The sequence below is a fragment of the Callithrix jacchus genome, chromosome 12 (genome assembly GCF_049354715.1).
Source record: "Callithrix jacchus isolate 240 chromosome 12, calJac240_pri, whole genome shotgun sequence".
NCBI lineage: Eukaryota > Metazoa > Chordata > Mammalia > Primates > Cebidae > Callithrix > Callithrix jacchus.
In genome coordinates this window covers 95,251,932-95,271,918 of record NC_133513.1, presented here as the reverse complement: position 1 = coordinate 95,271,918, position 19,987 = coordinate 95,251,932, and the positions used below count along the sequence as shown (strand labels likewise).

Genomic DNA, 19,987 nt, shown 5'->3' with positions numbered 1-19,987 from the left:
AAAAAGCACAGATATGTGCTTTACTTTAAAACTTCAAAAAGTGAAATATAAGGCATGGATATAATAATTTATTGGGTCCATTTCCTAACTGCTGAAACAGATCTGATCTCTACTACTCCCAACTTCAAATGTAGAAAATTCACAGACACCCAGAGATAGAATTTAGCAAGTGTACCCATCCCCTGCCAACTTCTGCTCTGCCCTGGAAAAAAAAAAACCAAAAAGAAGAAAGCAAAAGTCCCAGAAGTGCAGGAAATTGTTTCTCAGACGAAAGACAACACTTCCTTTCCCAGAACAATCCATCTCCCACACTGACATCCTGCTCCTGCTATATTTACCCAACCCAAATCTGCCGATGATATACTTCCAGCTGCACTCCTGCCACATGGTCCTGTCACTCAACTGGAGCACTCAGAGGGGAATCTGTCCAGAGGGCAGAGCCTAGAAATCACTACACACTAATCCATGCTTCCTCTATTGCTAGCCTTCAGAGTAAAGTGAGATAAAATATGGACAGTATTACTCCCTGTTTATTTTGGAAGTGACTGGGGAGACAAGAGGTACTTCATTTTATATAGTTGCTAATTTTGACTGCTCTCATGGTAGCCAGCGGAGGAACCTGAACAATGAAGAGATTGAAATGGGAGGTTAAAAATAACTGTTAATGCTAGCAAGCCAAAAAACATCATTTAATAGCCTCTTCCAACCCAACCCACTAGGATCAGGCTATCAAGTAACATTACAGGGAAAAACCTTCAGTTCTAGGTAGACAAATCCAAGGAGTCAAGATGGGACAATTTCATTCACCCCATCTCATCCTATCTCATAGCATACTCTACTCAAAGGGAAAAACCCACACACTGGACTGGGTAAAGGTAAATATTAGAGCTGACTCCCATTTTCCAATTTTAGTAGTTCTGTATTCTTGGTCCTTCTCTCCTACCCTTGCTTCCCCATCCCCCAGTTCTTTACTTCTGTCCCTTTCCTCTTTCCTACTCTCTAGTTTGTTTTCTATCTCAACTTATTTCTCTCTCTCTCTCTCTCTCTTTTAAGACAAGGACTCCTCTTTCACCCAGGCTAGATTGCCGTGGTGCCAGCCATTATTACTCACTGCAGCCTTGATCTCTGGGGCTCAAAAGATCCTCCTGCCTCTCAAACAGCTGAGACTACTGGTGTGCATCACCACGCCTGGCTAATTTTTTTTTTTTTAATTTAGTAGAGATGAGGACTCACTAGTTAGGCTGGTTTCGAACTCTGAGCTGAAGCAATCCTCTCCCTTCGGCCTCCCAAAGTGCTGATGATTACAGGCATAAGCCACTTTTTTGAGGGCAAGTTTCCCTCAACAAAACACAGCTGATAGCCGATAAGGCATTCATTAGTAATGGTCAGAATTATCATATCATTGGCCTATTCTCCACAGTAATAACAGTAAAAACCTGAGTCTCAAGAAGCAATACTACTTTTTCTCTCAGCTTTCGGAGGCTCAGTCATGCATCCTAGTCATGCTTCAAAGGAATGAAAGGAAAGGCACAAGGAAAAATGCATAAAAATAAGAGAGAAGGAAAGAAAAGAATGACAGAAAAGGAGAATAGGAAAAAATTTCTTCTAACCTTTTTCTCTTAACACTCCTGGATAATGGGCATTTCCAAACTTTATGGATTTTGTTAAAGCTTAAGTGGAAGTTCTTAGTAAGATGAATCAAGTTATTAAAATAGATTTGAGAATAAAAGCTGAAATATAATGATGCATTCATAGGAAATCCCACTTATTAAAAGAGGGAGTAAATTTAAAAAAAAAGAATCCACTTCACAGGGCTGTTGTCAGTCTGGCTTAGAGAAAAAGTATTTATGCTATTGGTTCGGTGGAGAACAAAATCCACTGGTGATGTGGTCACATTCTAGGAAATTACCAAGCTCCAAGTCAAGCCTCATTGAGCTGAACCTTTTTCCAATTTTCAACTCTTTTTAGTTACTAGATTTAGACATTAAAAAATGTAGATCTTTAGGGTACACAATTACGTTTCTAGCAGGAAGAGAAACAAACAGAAGCAAGTTAGAAAGACAGTTTGTGTCCACCTAAGAACAAGTATTTTTAAGCAACCACTCCAATTTCACCATTAGTGCAACCAGAAATTGGTTCAGGCAAGAATTATCAATGTATGTTAGGTCTTAGAGGGAAAGTTTAAAGAGGAATATTATCTTCAAGTGTTTCCCTACAGATTGCTTATTGGTTACAAGGGGAAATAACATCTATATAGTAAGTAAGTTAGATTAACACTTGACCAGATGATCAAAATTAATATCACCAATGAATAGCACCTGCAGTTGGGATAACCTGAGAAGGACACTATATCAATAGTGGTATGCATTATAGATTCACACCAGACACACACCACCTGAATCTAATTATGAGGACACATCAGACAAACCCAAAATGAGAAATATTCTTGAAAGAAAGAAATAAATGAGGGTGACTACAGTTAACAATAATTTGCTGTGTATTTCCAAATAGCTATAAGAGAAGATCTGAAATGGTCCCAACACAAAGAAATGACAAATGTTTGAGGTGATGGATATCCTAAATACTCTGATGTGATCATTACACATTGTATGCATGTATGAAAATATCACATGTAACCAATAAATAAGTACAATTATTATGGATCAATTTTTTTAAAAAAGAACACAGAGATGAACTGGTCTATAGTTATTAAAAAAAATGTCAGTGTCAGCTGACTGTGGTGGCTCATGCCTATAATTCCATCACTTTGGAAGACCAAGGCAGGAAGACCAGTTGAGGCTAGAAGTTTCTAGGCTGCAGTAAGCTTTGATCCCACCACCAAACTCTGCGAGCAGTTACAGGGTTACAGATAACTCCATAACTCTAGGAAAAAAAAGTGGGTTTTTTTAATGTTTTTTGTTTGTTTCTTTGTTTTCTTAATCACCCAGGCTGGAGTGCAGTGGCACAATCATAGCTCACTGCAGCCTCAAACTCCTGGGCTCAAGCAATCTTCCCACCTCAGCCTCCTGAGTAGCTGGGACTACAGGCACACGCCACCATGTTCAGCTAATTTTTTTTTTTGTTTTTTGAAGTAATGAGTTCTCACTATGTTGGCAAGGCTGGTCTCAAACTCCTGGCCTCAAGAGACCCTCCTGCCTTGGCCTCCCAAACTGCTAGAACTATGGGCATAAACCATTGGCTGAAAAAAATTTTTTAAAAATTTAAAAAAAATTTTTTAATGCTAATGTCATGAATGATAAAGAGAGGCTAAACAACTGTCCCAGATTAAAGAAGACTAAAGAAACGTGACAACTAGATGTAATTTGTGATCGTTGGCTGAAGGGGAGAAAACAAACAACAAAATTCATTGACAAAACTGGACTATGAATAGTAAATTATTGTATCAATGTTAAATTTCTTGAATTTGATAACTGTACTTAAATTAGTAAGAGAATATCCTTGTTCTTAGGAAATATGCACTGAAGTATTAAGGGATAAAAGGTCATGATGGTCCAGGCACGGTGGCTCACGCCTGTAATCCCAGCACTTTGGGAGGCCAAGGCAGGCAGATCGCCTGAGGTAAGGGGTTCGAGACCAGCCTGGCCAACATGGCAAAACCCTGTCTCTACTAAAAATACAAAAATTAGCAGGGCATGGTGGCAGGTGCCTGTAATCCCAGCTACTTGAGATGCTAAGTCAGAGAGAATCAGTTAAACCTGGGAGGCGGAGGTTGCAGTGAGCTGAAATCGCGCCATTGCACTTGAGCCTGTGTGACAGAATGAGACTCTGTCTCAAAAAAAAAAAAAAAAGAGGCATGATATAAATAACCTCTCAAATGAGTTAGAAAACTTTATTTATTTATGTATTTTTCTTTTTTTGAGACAGAATCTAACTCCGTCACCCATGGTGGAATGCAGTGGCATGATCACAGCTTACTGCAAGCATTGACCTCCCAGGTTTAAGTGATCCTCTTACCTCAGCCTCTCCAGTAGCTGGAGGCTTACTTTTTAATTTTTTATAGACATGGAGTCTTCCTCATGTTGCCCAGGCTGATCTCAAATTCCTGAGCTCAAGTGATCCTCTCATCTTGGCCTTCCAAAGTGCTGGAATTATAGACGTGAGCCACTGTGCCCAGCCAAAAAATAATTTTATGTCTATACATACATACATACGTGTGTGTGTGTGCGTGTGTTTGTGTGTGTGAGAGAGAGAAAAGAAAAACAATAGTAAAGTAGCAAAAGGATAGATGGGAGATTTCTGCATTATTCTTGCAACTTTTTTGTAAGTTTGAAATTATTTCAAAATAAAAGTTCAAGAAAATTCATCATCTGTTCCTTTGATTAAATGGCCTGACGCCAATTAGGTAAAAGGGAAATAGGGATGAACTCACATTCTAAATAGCAGTAAAACAACCTCTGGTAGCCAACTTTTTGGAAGAAGACTATTACCAACCTAAATATTTTCCATTCTCTACCTTCCTTTACTACATGCAGAAAACCCATTTTGTTGACTACTGAGCCTACAGCCTACCGAGGATTACTTAGGACCCTGGCACCATCTCCCATTCCCTAAATCTACTAAAGGCAAGTACTGTTCATTTTCCTCCTTATAGAACCCTAGGAACAGAAACTTTTTTTTTTTTTTTTTTGAGACACAGTCTCGCTCTGTCATCCAGGCTGGAGTGCAATGGCGCAATCTCGGCTCAACACAATCCCTGCCTCCCGGGTTCAAGCGATTCTCCTGCCTCAGCCTCCCAAGTAGCTGGGATTACAGGTGCCCACCACCACACCAGGCTAACTTTTCTATTTTTAGTAGAGACAAGGTTTCACTATGTTGGCCAGGCTGGTCTCGAACTCCTGACCTCTGGTGATCCACCTGCCTCGGCCTCCTAAAGTGCTGGGATTACAGGCATGAGCCACCACGCCCAGGCCAAAAACATTCTTTAAAACCCCTGAAATGAAACTATGAAACTGATTAAGATGCAGTCTTGACTCACTTAGGAGGATTAATGAGACCTATTTGGAGTCTGAGAACTGAGGTCCATTTTCCCTTGACTACTTTCCCTACAATGCTTCTGTACAGGTGGGCTGAACCAAGAACTTCTTTTCCTTGGCCAAAGGAAACCAAGATCCTGTCAGAGTCAACAGGCTCTGGTCACAAAAAGTATTTAGCTATTAATAATAGGTAGGTATTAATAATATAACTTGGATATAGATTCATCCCAGAAAAAAAGAGGCAAAGGAAAAAGTACTGCACTTTAAATTCAGAACACAGTAAGCCATTCAAGCAAATGACAGGTCACAGGTCTTTTTGTGGAATACCTTTGTCCAACTTTCTCTTTTAGAAAGATCTTAACCACAGTTAACTGCTTCACTGCCTCTACACCTCTTTCTACCCTTGAAAATCCTAGGAATATATTCCTAAACAAGGGGACAGTCTCTTTGAGGTCCTAATGCTCCCAAGGGCTACTCCTAGGTGCTTTCTCTGGGATTCAAAAGACAAATATATGATGAAATGTTCTATTGATTATGAAGCCAAATCCTGTCCAAAGTTACAAGGGCTTTGGTACTACTTTTCTCACATAAGACCCTTGGGCTAAAGGTAGTAGGCTGCTACCAAAAAATACTTATGTTATTTTTGAACTGGGACTATTAGACCCTGGCTGGAGAAAAGAGCTTTCCTCGCTCTTTTAGCACCTTAGGTAAACAGCTACTAAAATCTTTGTTTTTGGCTGGACACAGTAGCTCACATCTGTGATCTCAGCACTTTTGGGAGGCTGAGGCAGGTGGATCATCTAAGGTCAGGAGTTCAAGATCATCCTGGCCAACACGGTGAAACCCCATCTCTGCTAAAAATACAAAAATTAGCTGGGCGTGATGGTGGGTGCCTGTAATCCCAGTTACTCAGGAGGCTGAGGCAGGAAAATTACTCGAGCCCAGGAGGTGGAGGTTGTAGTGAGCAGAGATCATGCCACTCTAGCCCGGGCAACAGAGAGAGACAATGTCTCACAAACAAACAAACAAAAAATATTTGTTTTGCACTTCTAGACTTCAGTATCCTAAAAATTGTGTCAAAAGCCAAGCGAAAGAGGACTCAAATGCAAAGTTGCATTTTATTAGAAAAGACAATCAGCCATTGATAACTTATCCTATGGTACAACTGCAGTCAGTTCAGCTCTGAGATGCACAGACTGATTAAACAAAGGCCAATATAAAGAGACTAATCATGCCATAGAACATATTATTAGTGAAAAAAATTTTTTAACAGACTAATCAACTCTAGGACATTCAAGGCCCTAAAAGCAGCTAACGAAGCTGCCATGTACAGAAGTTCCAGGGTCACTGCCAGGCAGTCAGGACTAGGGCAGAGGGTGGGGGTGGGATGGACAATGTGGACAACACCAATGCTATTCTTTTGACTATCCTAGAACCTCTTTCAGCAAACCAAAGCATACAACAATTTCCTGAGGTCACATGTGGAAACTGGCAGACTTCAAACTAGTGCCCAGTTGTCCACTCAAATTCCAGAGCTTCTCAAATCACCAGCCCACTAGACCATAAACTATGAGAACAGGAACTGTGTCAGTCTCCTTGAAAACTAGGTCCCTAGAACTTAGCTCTGCTTCTGGCACATAGTAAGTAATCAAAAAATATTTGTTGAACTTCCACTAAGAGAAAAGTTCCTGGAAAAGATGCTCTTTTGGAGTCTTTCCAGGACAAATGATTCCCTCAGGCCACCAAAATGATTCAAAAGGGTGGCCACATCTAACATGATATATTTAAACAATCTGTATAGCATCACATAAAAGAGATAAGGTATCAAGTGCAAAGTGACTAATCAGTCATAATTACTTCCACAATTCTTATTTCCTTGGGAGAAGAATACTTACTGTAATATTCTCCAGGATTATAACGACTCAAATAGGCTCAAATTAATCTCTGCCTGGCAAAAGCTGATTCATCCAGAAACAACCATCTAAATAGAACTGTCTCACTGAAAGCAAAGTTGATAGGAGTGAGAATCCACTCATTCCCAAAAGTCAAAAAGGCTAAGGTGCTCACAGAGTCCTTCAAAGAATGTCAGGAAAATGGTGAGAGGGGCACCCTGACTCAACAACCTCCCTGATTCCTTACCCATGAAATAACATTGCAGACCAGTGCTAGAACAGGAGTAAATCACAAACTTTCTACCAGGGCTTTCAAACTTTTTGGATCTTAATGGAAAGAAAAAAGTACAGCTTACACTGCAACCCAGAAAATAAAGGTTTCTAACTGAAACAAAAGTTTCAAAAAACAATACTCACCCTTCTTATGTATGATACACTGATAATTTCCTTTTTAAATTTTTTTCTCTTTTGTGGGGAACAGAGTCTTGCTGTCACCAGGCTGGAATGCAGTGGCACTATCTCGGCTCACTGAAACATCTGCCTTCCCAGTTCAAGCAATTCTCCTGCCTCAGCCTCCGGAGTAGCTGGGCTTAAAGGTGTGTGCCACCACACCCAGCTAATTTTTGAATGTTTAGTAGAAACGGGGTTTCACCATGTTGACCAGGGTGGTCTCAAACTCTTGACCTCGTGATGCACCTGCCTCGGCCACCCAAAGTGCTGGAATTACAGGTGTAAGCCACTGCGCCTGGCCAGATATACCGACAATTTCTATTCTATTCTTTTTTTTTCCCTTCGTGCTGGTTGATTGTACCAGAAAGCAGGAAGTGCTCAAAGAGGTCATATCAAATGACAAAGGAACCAGTTTGAAAAGGATGCTCACTGTGGCCAAACTTGAAACAATGTGAGCACCAAAAATAACAATTTTTAAAAATGTGTTTAATTAATTATAAAACACTGAATAATATTCATAAGACCCCAGGAAAGGGTAGACCCACATTTGCCACCACTAGTTATCATTATCAGCACTCACTTCTGAATCTGAAAACTGACAATTAAAGGGAATGAATTAAGCATTTATCCTGCTTTTTTTTTTTTTTTTAGAAAAAACTGGTTATCCTCCAGTTGTTGAGAGAAAGCAATTCTTTACAGAGAATGCTAGCTAATAAATGTAGAAAGAATGACAGAATTAGAAAAATCATTCTGTCACCAGTGAAATAAATGATTCAGTCAAACAATCAGTGGATGACCATTAGGTAAATGGATATTATATTAGAGGACAGGATATTTACAAGGTGCAAAATATTACTTCACATATTACTTAAAATTACAAAAAGAAAAATTAACATATTTCACAATGAGGAGATTTGGCAGTCACCATCAGAAGCAAGTAACAAAACTTTTAAAATCAACAACTTCAGGACAACCTGACAGAACGTGCCTCTTGTGGTGATAAAATATGAAATAAGGCCAGGCACAATGGTTCACACCTGTAATCCCAGTACTTTGGGAGGCTGAAGTGGGTGGGTCACTTGAGCCCAGGAGTTTGAGACAGGCTTGGGCAATGTGGCAAGACCCCATCTCTACAAAGAATACAAAAAACTAGCTGGGCATGATGGCATACATACCTGTAGTCCCAGCTACTTGGGAGGCTGAGGATCACTTGAGCCCAGGAGGTGAATGGAGGTTGTGGTGAGCCGAGATCACACCACTACACTCCAGCCTAGGTGACAGGGCAGGACTCTGTCTCCAAAAATAATGATGATAATAATATGAATTACATAGTATCATCCATAAAATACTCTTGCCAAAATATTTAACCTGAATCTAATCAAGCCTTTAATCCTTTTAGTATATAACGTATTGGAAAGAGGAACAAGTTAAATGATACCACAAGGTCACAGACAAACCCAGAATGTACAACATTCTAAACATAAATGGGCTGGAATTCTCAAAAAGCCAACGCAAGAGAGAAAAAATTAAAAAAAACAGAGAAAATTGTCTTTTAAAAGCCTAGGGCCAGGTGCCATGTGGTTCACACCTGTAATCTCAACACTTTGGGAGGCTAATGTGGGAGGACTGCTTGAGGCCAGGAGCTTGAGAACAGCCTGGGAAATATAACAAGATCCCATCTCTACAAAGTGTTAAAAATTAGCCAGGTTTGGCGTGAGCATGTAGTCCCAGCTATTCAGGAGGCCAAAGCGGGAGGATCACTTGAGCTGCTGTGAGCTAAGATTGTGCCACTGCACTCCACCCTAGGTGACACACAGTGAGACTCCATCTCTAAAATAAATTAGTAGTCTAAAAAGATATAAGTACCTAATGAAATGAGAATTTTGCTTCGATTTTGGTTTGTAAAACAAACTATGGCTATAAAAGTTTGGGGACAAATGGAAAATGTTTAATATGAACTGGATATTAACTAGCATTGGCAAATTATGGTTGTTTCTTAGTTGTGATAATGGTATTATGATTATGTAGCAGAATGTCCTTATTTAAGATGCATGCTGAAGTATTTAGGGGTGAAATGTCAACATATTTGCAATTCATTTACAAATGGATCATGAAAAAATGATACATACACATATATGGATAAAGCAAAAATGCCTAAATGTTAGTAATTTTGACTCTTAAGTGTGGAATATGGGTGATCATTATTCTTTCAATTTTTGCTAAGTTTCAAATTTTTCATCATAAAAAATCGGAGAGAAAAATGCCATGCAACCCATTACAGTGATATAATCCACTAATGGAAAGAAACCTACAGTCGGAAAACCACCACTCTAGCCCACAGTAGGCAGTTGTAATACCATCTCAGCTCTCACTTCATTTAATCAATTTGGTAAGAGTTTTCTTAAATTCAAAAACTAATTTGGAATGAGGCTTTCTTATTCTACATCTTCTTATCAAGGGTCTCTCAAATTTTAGATTTTTCCTGACAATAACTCACTTTACTTGAAAACAAATAATAATCAGTGGAAAAGTCCCTGTCAGTGTCAGGGAAATCTCATTTTTCCCTCTATTTTTAGAGAATTTTTTAAAAATTCAGGGCCAATCCCAGTTAACACCAAAGTGCTTTTGATTCTTTTCTTCCCCAATGAATGTCCTCAACTACCCTTGCCCTCTAGTTCCCAAGCTGCTTTCCAGGACACCTGGAAGCAAGCTGTATGGCTGACTGCAGAAAAACCCCAGCTCCCACACTACATCCGACCCTGCCTTTCCACCAAATCATATGCCAATTTATTGCCCTCTGATGTACATTCTATTAGGCCACTTCCTGGATGCCCCACTTCACACTGGGCCAGAAATGCAAGACAATAATGTGAGTTCCACAAACGGGCAAGTAATTGCTCAATAAGCGTGGAACAAGAAAAGGTCAGTTGTGATCTGTGCACATGTGGCAGCCCTTCACAGCTTGACCTACAGTGGTAACAGCAGTAATAGAATGCTGATGTTACAGAAGAGACATGCCATGAGAAGCTAGCCAACAAACAGCCAGAAGTGCTTGTCCATCTAAGTTCTTTAGGATCTTCAAAGAACAAAGAAAAGGAATAAAGGCCCCTAAACTGGTGAGGAACAAATTACCTCCTGGTTTCCTAGAGCAAAACTGAAAGCCTAAAGTAGTCATTGTGCTCCATTTATCACTCTTTCTTAATGAAGTGATCTGAACTGAAATGATCTTATCTCCATTTTGCTCTATAGCCAATTCTATCTTCTAACAGATGTCAGGAGAGAAAAGACAAATGCACTCACCCTTTCCATAAACATATCCACTATCACTTCAGAAACTAGGGTGATCAACTAAGCATCTATTAACAGAGAGGGGTAGTCAGAGAGGGACAAGGCTGAGACAAACTCTTTATTATCTCTCCTAATCAAAATAACACATTGAATTTCAAGCATTTGGTTTCTTCTGAAACCCTTTTGGCATTTGTCCTGAGTTTGAATGGGTGGAAAAGCAGGAAGGAACTCTGCCTGCCTCCTTGTTCGAAACAAAACAGCAGCTGGCTTTCTCTCTTTTTACTCATCTGACTGCTGCCATGGTAAGTTGGGCATATACTCAGAAGAATGAGGCTTAAGAGGTAGCTGTGCTAAAGCGGACAAAGGCAATACCACCACCAGCAACTCTGATACCCACCACAGACCACACTGTTATACTGCCCCCTAACCTTTGCTACAAGAAATTAGGTTTCTCCTTTTGAGAGCTCAGCTATTAAGAATGCTCTTTTTCCTCTTTTTTCACAACTCTTCTTCTGATACATGCAGTAGAAAATGTACCCTCCCACCAGCCAGCAAACTAGTTCTGACGGCTAAGTATGCCTGGGTATGAAGAGGAGAAAAAGTGAGAGCTGAAGCCATGAGAAGTCAGACTATGCAGAGCTGTTTCTTCTCAAGAGTCTTCATTTTCTAATCTTGAGTACAAACAAATGTTTGGAAGAACTGCTTGGTTTAGAAGTGTCAAGCGAAGAGTATTAACAAATCACTTGGGGAAGGCTCCAGTAAAAAGAAACAGCAAAGTCAAGTCATCAAAATATAGGTCTCTTGGAGCCACCCTATTAATATGTATAGTCCTAGAGGAAAAAAAGAATCACAGTACCTTTATTTACTCTGTGCTGAAATGTCCACAAGTCTGTGACCACTCAAGTTACCAAGATTCTAAGGTGCCAAAGCCAATCTGACTCAAATTCAAGTAAGATTCTAATGTATTACTCAATGGCCTTCAAACTAATATAGTCTTATATTATAAACCAAGAAAGTAAAACAGGGTGCAGGAAATGGATACTTTTAAGTGTGCCTGTTGCCTTTCCTAACACTCAGCCCTTCACAAAATTTCTTGGTCAAATTTTATCACATTTGGTTCTTTTAGTTTCTACTTAGGCCTTGAACAATTCATAAACTCAATTCCATGTGGGACAAAGCTAATTACTCATTCAACCTTCTTCTCATGCTGATTAATAATAATATATTACTTACTCCCTAAACTATAGACCTCTGTAGGAAAAAAGTATGCGTTTAATAAACAGGACTCCAGCAAATTATTTTCATATAACATACTCCTTTTTTTTTTTTTTTTTGAGATAGAATCTCGCTCTGCCACCCTGGCTGGAGTGCAGTGGCACCATCTCAGCTCACTGCAACCTCCACCTCCTAGGTTCAAGCAATTCTCCTGCTTCAGCCTCCTGAGTAGCTGGGACTACAGGCATGTGCCACTACACCTGGCTAATTTTTTATATTTTTAGTAGATACAGGGTTTCACCATGTTGGCCAGGCTGGCCTCAAACTCCTGACCTCAAGTGATCCACCTACCTCAGCCTCCTAAAATGCTGGGATTACAGGTGTGGCCCAGCCCATATAATATACTCTTATTTCTTATTCAGTCTGTTCCCTGACAATGACTACTAAAATTTCTTTTCTCTATACCTCCTCATTTTCCAAATGAAACAGATTAAACTTGAGGTAGGAGGCATTCTCAAATAGTTTCTTTTCTATCTAAGTGGCTTACTTCTAAGAGGCCCAGGCCAGACAGTTGTTAAGTCATAGTTCCTCCCAGGGTGGCTTCCAGACTCTGTTTAAATGTTCTCTGCAAACCTCTGGAGGTTAGACGAACTCAAACGTCCTAGCTCAGAATCTGAATTCGCAAAGCTTGAGACAGACAGTACCCTACAGGTGTGTTTGTCCAGGATAAACTATATTTAAATAAACTCCTGACACATCCACTTTCTCCTGGCACCTGCTTCTCCCTCCTAAACTCAAGCACACCATAACTTGCTGTCCCAGTAAGCTCTGTAAAAAAATATCCTATCCCCCAGAATTATGCTATGCAACCCACCAATGACTTCAGGAATATCCTGAAGCTTTACACGCAAAAGCCAGACAAGCAAATATAAGCTATTGTTTTTGCTTATTTCTTTGGCTTGTTCCTTAAGGGAAGAGCAGGAATAGAAAAAAGATGACGACAGATTGCTCTCACTCGCTGTCATCCATTCTAGGCCTAATAGGGACCATATAGCATAAAAGTAGAGGCTACGAAAGGTTAGCTTTGGAATGATCAGCTAGAGTCATTAGTCTTGTCAAACCAGTGGCTATGAGGGCAGGAAGTCTGACTGACTGTTTATTATTATAGACCCATTTCCTAAGTACCTAAGAAAAATGCCTGGCACATAGTAGATAGTCAATAAATATTGGTTAGAAGCAACTCAATAACCTAGGCCCTGAAGGAATCCAAATCTTGGGAACCCCTGAAAGAAAAACTCTAAGAAGCTAGAACAATGTTATAGTTAATACACGTACCTATAATGAGCCTCAAGACCACCTTAGTCTTACACTGAGATCCCCCAATCCTGATAACCAAAACTGCACATTAGGTCCTCAGAGCCAAAAAAAAAAAGGCGGCCTGGGACTAAATCTCCGAAGGCAAACTCCTAGCCACCACACCCCCGACACGCACACAGTCACATGCATACCCTAAGAAGTCTTCCTCAAGCCCTGACCCTGAAGGCTTTAAAGTCATTAAAAGATGATCCCATACGAGACAATTTTGGTTGTCTGTCCCTCTCCCTCTCTCTGTCTCTCTTTCTCTTTCTTTGAGATAGAGTCTCAATCTGTCACGCAGGCTGGAATGTAGTAGTGCAATCCTGGCTCACTGTAACCTTTGGTTGTCCCTCCCTCTCTCCTCTCCTCTTCTCTCTCTCTCTCTCTTTTTCTTTCTTTGAGATAAGGTCTCACTCTGTCAGCCAGGCTGGAGTGCAGTGGTGCAATCATGGCTCACTGTAACATCGAACTCCTAGGCTCAAGTGATCCTTCCACCTCAGCCTAAGTAGCTGGAATTATAGTTGTATGCCACCATGCCCAACTAATTTTTTTAATTTTTATTTTTGTAGAGATGAGGGGGTCTTGGTATGTTGCTGCCCAGGCTGGTCTCAAACTCCCAGACTCAAGCAATCCTGCTGTCTTGGCCATCCAAAGTGCTAGATTACAGATGTGGGTCACTGCACCTAGCCTGGTTGTAATACTTTTGCTTTAAACAAAAAATGTTCTGGAAAAGAATCTCTTTGTAATGATCTAAGTTTAAAGACCAAGGACAAAGACAGACTATATCTGGAGGCGAATGACCACAACCAAACACCACAAATCACAACTGACTATAGCCCTTTCCATAAAGCTACACTGGATGAAGAAAACTAAGGCTTGCAAGGACTTACCTAGTCTGGGAACAAAGAGATGAAAGACCATAGACCATACCAGCTAGAAGCATTCCTATAAACTATCTACTTTTGTCAGACCCAAAACCAAGAGCAATATCAAGTATCCTGATATTTCACTTTCCCTTCCATACCCCATCCCATGCCACAGACGCTACCACAAGGTCTAGCTGTGAGACGGAAGATAACTCGAATATGCAAGAGCCCCAAAAGATTCCTAGAAGGATAAAAGGAAATGTGTCTTTGGACTCTGACCCCATAGCAGGGCTTGGGCAGATGTAAGAGAGAGGCAGTACCCCTTCTGCCCCTAAGGCCAGGATACCCCAGCCCTGCAGGCAGCACAGAGTTAACTACCCACCCGCTTTGAGAAGCACAAAGGTACATCACTGCAACATGCCTAACATTTACATTGCCTCTCTCTGCTCATTAAACAGGTTTTGGTTAAATAATGAACAAACTGTATTACAGACTCCGATGAGAATTCCAAAATTATAAATCAACTGGGAAAGCCCAAAGGGGCAGACAGACAGGGAGGGGGGAGAAGGATAATATTGACTAATATAAAGGGCGCAGCTTGACAGTGGATATTCCTGCCACACCTGATCAAACACACTCCGTGGGGGGAGGGGAAAGAGAGCAAGAGAGGGGAGATGGGACAAGACAGCCTGAAATTTGCATCCGGAAAAGATTAAAACAGATTCTTTGGGGATAGAGAAAATACATAATATATATTACTATAAATGCAAAACTGTACTAAAAGCTAACTCAAATGTCAAAGATTACAGTTTGAATAAATTTAAATATAAAAGCCATGTGCTTCCTTGAGTTAATGAGAGAGACATAAAAGGACAAACTGGGCCAGAAGCTGAACAGTACCTTATGCTGCCTTTGCTGGGCAATGGGTTCAAAGCACAGCAGTGACTATAGAGACTTCCCTTCACAGCTCTGAGCCCTGAGAAAAAACTGGCAAATTCATCACTTCTGACACCTACATTTGCCTCCTTTATAAATTGAGATATTATTCAAGTATATAATTCAGTGATTTCTTGTATATTCACAAAATTATGCAACCATCACTACTATCTAATTCTAAAACATTTTCATCACCCCAAAAAGAAACCCTGTACCCACCTGCAGTCACTCTCCATACTCCCTCCCAGCCCCCGGTAACCACACAACTGTTTTAACTCCTTCAGAATAATCTAAAAGGAGTCCTGAGAAGACTTCAAGGCCAAATGAGGGATAGCAGTCAAGTCTCTCTCACTGGTGGTAAGCTAAGGCTTCATCCAAAGTAACAATATGCAAACTTTGCTGTTGGACATCCTTTTTCTTCTGAGAGCAATCCTCTTTTCAAATTTGGTATTATTAGAATATCTTATTACTCTAAATGCTATAGAACATGTAGTCATCATATAGTTTGGGCAAATACTGACTGTAAATGTGGTCCAACGACATACATCTATGAGAATAACTAGTATGCACTTAGCTAACCTTACTGGAGAAAAGGACTTATATCCTTCACAATAATCAGATAATATTACAGGAGGAGTAGTGTAGGTAGTACTTATATATTTTAAAGATTCTTTCTACAAGAAAATAAAGCAAAATCATTTTGGTTTACTGACAACGTCAGTCACCCATTTCCATCAGTGATAGTCTTACCAACCAAGCCAGCAGAAAGCCTAGAAAAATGCAAACAGAAAGCCTTTGAAAAAAAGGACCATGTCCGAGTCAGTTTCATGAGCTAAACTGCATGGAAGCCTAGAATTCCTGCTATCCCTCCTCCAATCTAAGAGGTATACCTTAAGTGGTCATATAACACAAGCACATTCCCTTCAGTTTTCTCTCCAAGTTCAAAACCCTTTCCCAGACTTCTACCATTAATAAGCGTCCAGGAAAGCAGTCCTCCTGACACTGCCAATCAGAAAAATCTGTTTGTTTCTGTAAAAGAAACAAGAATTAGTCATGGGTTGCAGAGTCCAGGACCACAGGGACAGCTGATCCATAAACCTGCTCCTGGGAGCCAGCACTGTGTGTGGGGTCAGAGGCAGTGTGAAGACCATGAAATGCTCTATTTTAGGTCCACTCTGTCATTTTCTCAGGCAGGTAATACACTAAAACCTAAGAACAATGTAGCAACCTTGGCAGGCACCATTTCAACATATGCCACAGCTGTTGGCCTTGGAAAACACTACTACCTTCCTTCTCACTCCAGGGGAAAGCTTAGCAACACCCAGCAATGTTCCTACTACCAGTGACAGAACTGGCTCCTAAACACTCTGGTTTTACTAGTTCCAAGAGCAGATAATCTGGCTGGATTTCTAACCCAAGGATCTAAGAAAATCAGGCGGCAGATTCAACTTTGATAGCTCTTAAATAGTCTACAATTCCTAGACTGCATCACTCACGACAGATATGGTCTCTGAGGTAAAATCTTGGGACATGTTAGGATGAAGAAAATAAGCAGGGGATCTGGATTTGATGGGAGACAGGAAATGTGGCTCTGTCAGGATAGGAGAATGACCTTAGTTCCTCAAGGTTTGCAGAGTGCCCAATAGGCATACAAGGCTACTCCAGTGTGAGCTCAGTCATTTTAGGGTATTCCCGGCCACTTATAACAATCCTTCACTGTGTATAAGATGTTTACCAAGTGTTTCCTATTATATTAACTTGTTTGATCCTCTTAATATCTCTTAAGAAGATAGTACTCTGAATTCAAAACCAAACAAAAAGAACTGCAAATCTCCATTCATTATCTTTCCTTTCTAATTAGGATATGTAAGCTTTATCTGTAAAATTAAAAAAAAAAATCTGTGCAAGTAGCCAACATTCTAAAGCAGCCAATTACCCGTAAGTACAGGCTGTAAAATAAGAACATGCCATCTAGTAGCAGCATTAGCCCAGCTAACTAGTCAACAACTGCCTCCTCTATACTTGATCCTTCTTGGCTAACATTTCCAAAGCTGTTTCAATTGAGTGAAATTTGCTTCTTTAAAGAAAATATGGTTGGCAGGCCAACATGGGTGGATCATTTGAGGTCAGGAGTTCGAGACCGGCCTGGCCAACATGGTGAAACCCCGTCTCTACTAAAAATACAAAAATTAGCCAGGCGTGGTGGTGGACTGTACCAGCTACTTGGGAGGCTGAGGCAGAAGAATCCCTCAAACCTGAGAGGCGGATGTTGCAGTGAGCCAAGATCGCACCACTGCACAAAAAAAGAAAATATGGGCTGGGTGCGATAGCTCACATCTGTAATCCTAGCACTTTGGGAGGCCAAGGCGAATGGATCATCTGAGGTCAGGCATTTTAGACCAGCCTGGCCAACATGGTGAAACTCCATCTCTAGTAAAAACACAAAAATTAGCTGGGTGTGGTGGTGTACGTCTGTAATCCCAGCTACTCATGAGGCTGAGACATGAAAATCACTTTAACCTGGGAGACAGAGGTTGCAGTGAGCCAAGATCACACCACCGCACTCCAGCCTGAGCAACAGAGAGAGATGCTGTCTCAAAAAAAAAAGAATGAAAGAAAATATGTAGGGAACTCTTCGATAACTTCAGCCTATGTTTAGCAAAGTAAAAAAGAATTTTTCTCCAGATCTTCTCCCACGTTTCTAATGAAAAGAAGAAACTTTCTTGCTTATTGTTTGTTTAATTTGCAGAAGCCTAAACACTATCCAATGATAGTCTGACATATGTCACTAGTAAAAAACATTCCAGTGTGACACACTGCAGGAGTCCTTTACAGTCAACAAAGGAACATAGCTCTGAGGCTCTCCCTTTCAGTCTGTATCTACATCCCCTTGGTTTTGACACTTTCCTCCTTCCCTGCCAGTGTGTGTGTATGTGTGTATTTTATATATATACATACACACGTGCACACACACACACAATATAAGGCACTTAATGTATATATTCTCCTCTAATCACATGTACAGAAGCAATACAGAGCAGAGGAAAGAGCCCTAAACCAGACATCAGAGGCCTGAATTCTAGTTTTAACTCTACCTTTTAGGATTAGTGTGACCTAAGCTAAATCACCTTAAACCCCACTGGGCTTCAAATTCTTTCATAAAAAGGGGACAATAACTGTCATGCCTCTCTCACAGGGCTGTATAAAAGTTCAATAAGGTTAATAAATGTGAAAATGGCTTTGAAAATTCTAAACATATGAATATATTACATAAGCTTATCATGATTAGGAAAATGGGTTAAACAAAGGGACAAATGACTCTGTAGCACATGAAGATTGAAAGATCATGAAGACTGAAAGCTATGCAATAAACCAGGGGTTGGAAAATTGCACCCATGGGCCAAATCTGGCTTGCAGATTCTTTTTTTCAAAGAAAACATAGGCCAGGTGCAGTGGCTCATGCCTGTAATCCCAGCATTTTGAGAGGCCAAGGCAGGTGGATCACCTGAGGTCAGGAGTTTGAGACCAGTCTGGCCAACATAGTGAAAACCAATCTCTACTAAAAATACAAAACTTGGGTGGGCATGGTGGTGTGCACCTGTAATCCCTGCTACTCGAAAAGCTGAAGCAGGAGAATTGCTTGAACTCAGGAGGCAGAGGTTGCAGTGAGCTAAGTTCACGCCACTGCACTCCAGCCTGGGCAACACAGCAAGACTCAGTCTCAAGAAAAAAAAAGAAAGAAAGAAAATATAGGCCAGGCACAGTGGCTCAAGCCTGGAATCCCAACATTTTGGGAGGCCAAGACAGGAGGATTGCTTGAGTTCAGGCATTTGAAACCAGCCTGGGTAACATAGCAAGACCCTGTCTCTATTAAAAAAAAAAGAAAAAAAGAAAAAAATACATATTGCTTGTTCATTTATATATTATCTATGGCTGCTTTTGACCTACAAAGGCAGAGTAAAGTAGTTGAGCAGTTATGTATGGCCCACAAAGTCTAAGTTATTTACTATAAAGTCTTTTTTTTTTTTTTTTTTTTTTTTCTAAAGATGGGATTTCACCATGATGGCCAGGCTGGTCTTGAACTCCTAACCTCAGGTGATCCACCCACCTCGGCCTCCCAAAGTACTAGTATTACAGGCGTGAGCCACCGCACCCAGGCTTTACTATAAAGTCTTTTACAGAAAAAGTTTGTCTGTTTTTGTTTTTTAAGACAGAGTCTGGCTCTGTTGCCAGGCTGGAGTGCAGTGACATGATCTCGACTCACTGTAATCTCTACCTCCTGGATTCAAGCAATTCCCCTGCCTCAGCCTCCTGAGTAGCTGGGACTACAGGCACGCAGCAACATGCCCAGCTAATTTTTTATATTTTAGTAGCAACGGGGTTTCTCCATGTTGGCCAGGATTGTCTCAATCTTTTGACCTCCTGTTCCACCCGCCTCAGCCTCCCAAAGTGCTGGAATTACAGGCATGAGCCACCATGCCTGGCTGTCCATCCTTTCAATAAATCAAACACATATTTTTTACCAGGCCTGGTAATCCACAAACAGGTGGAGACTTACCTGTTATGTTGTTCAAAACCTCCTTTAGATGACCAAAACTATGCAGCAGAGGATCCCGTTCTTCATCCTGTAGAAAACGTAAATTAAAAGTAAGTCATTCTTGGGCCAAAAGAGGAAAAGGACAATAAAGGACAGATCAAAAGCTCTTTCTCTAAATCCAATCAGAAAATCCTGTAAGTTTTCCTTCTGAGAAAAAGAAAATTAGCCACAGTTCATATTTTTCTGTTCCCTAATCTCTTATTTCATGGACATATTCTGGACTTTTCCAAAATAGTGAATCCTTAAGTGCTAATCTATATCATCACCATAGCACTCAAGCTACTACAGATTGCCAGATTCTTTATATGTGTATTACTCTGTCTTCTCTCCTTTTTTAATACTCATTATGTGATCATACGTATTCATTTCAAAGATATTCCTGATGCCATTCTC

At 40.5% G+C, this 19,987-nt stretch overlaps 1 protein-coding gene across 15 annotated transcripts in view; it reads right to left on the bottom strand.

Moving 5' to 3' along the window:
- The window catches only part of GBF1 (golgi brefeldin A resistant guanine nucleotide exchange factor 1), a 130,691-nt gene that overhangs the window by 95,816 nt on the left and 14,888 nt on the right, over positions 1 to 19,987 (bottom strand). For all 15 annotated transcript variants that reach the window (XM_035268902.3, XM_035268904.3, XM_078346378.1 and 12 more), the window contains exon 3: positions 19,556 to 19,622. In XM_035268902.3, coding sequence (XP_035124793.3) covers positions 19,556 to 19,622 — 67 coding nt within the window. The remainder of the gene's footprint in view (positions 1 to 19,555; positions 19,623 to 19,987) is intronic.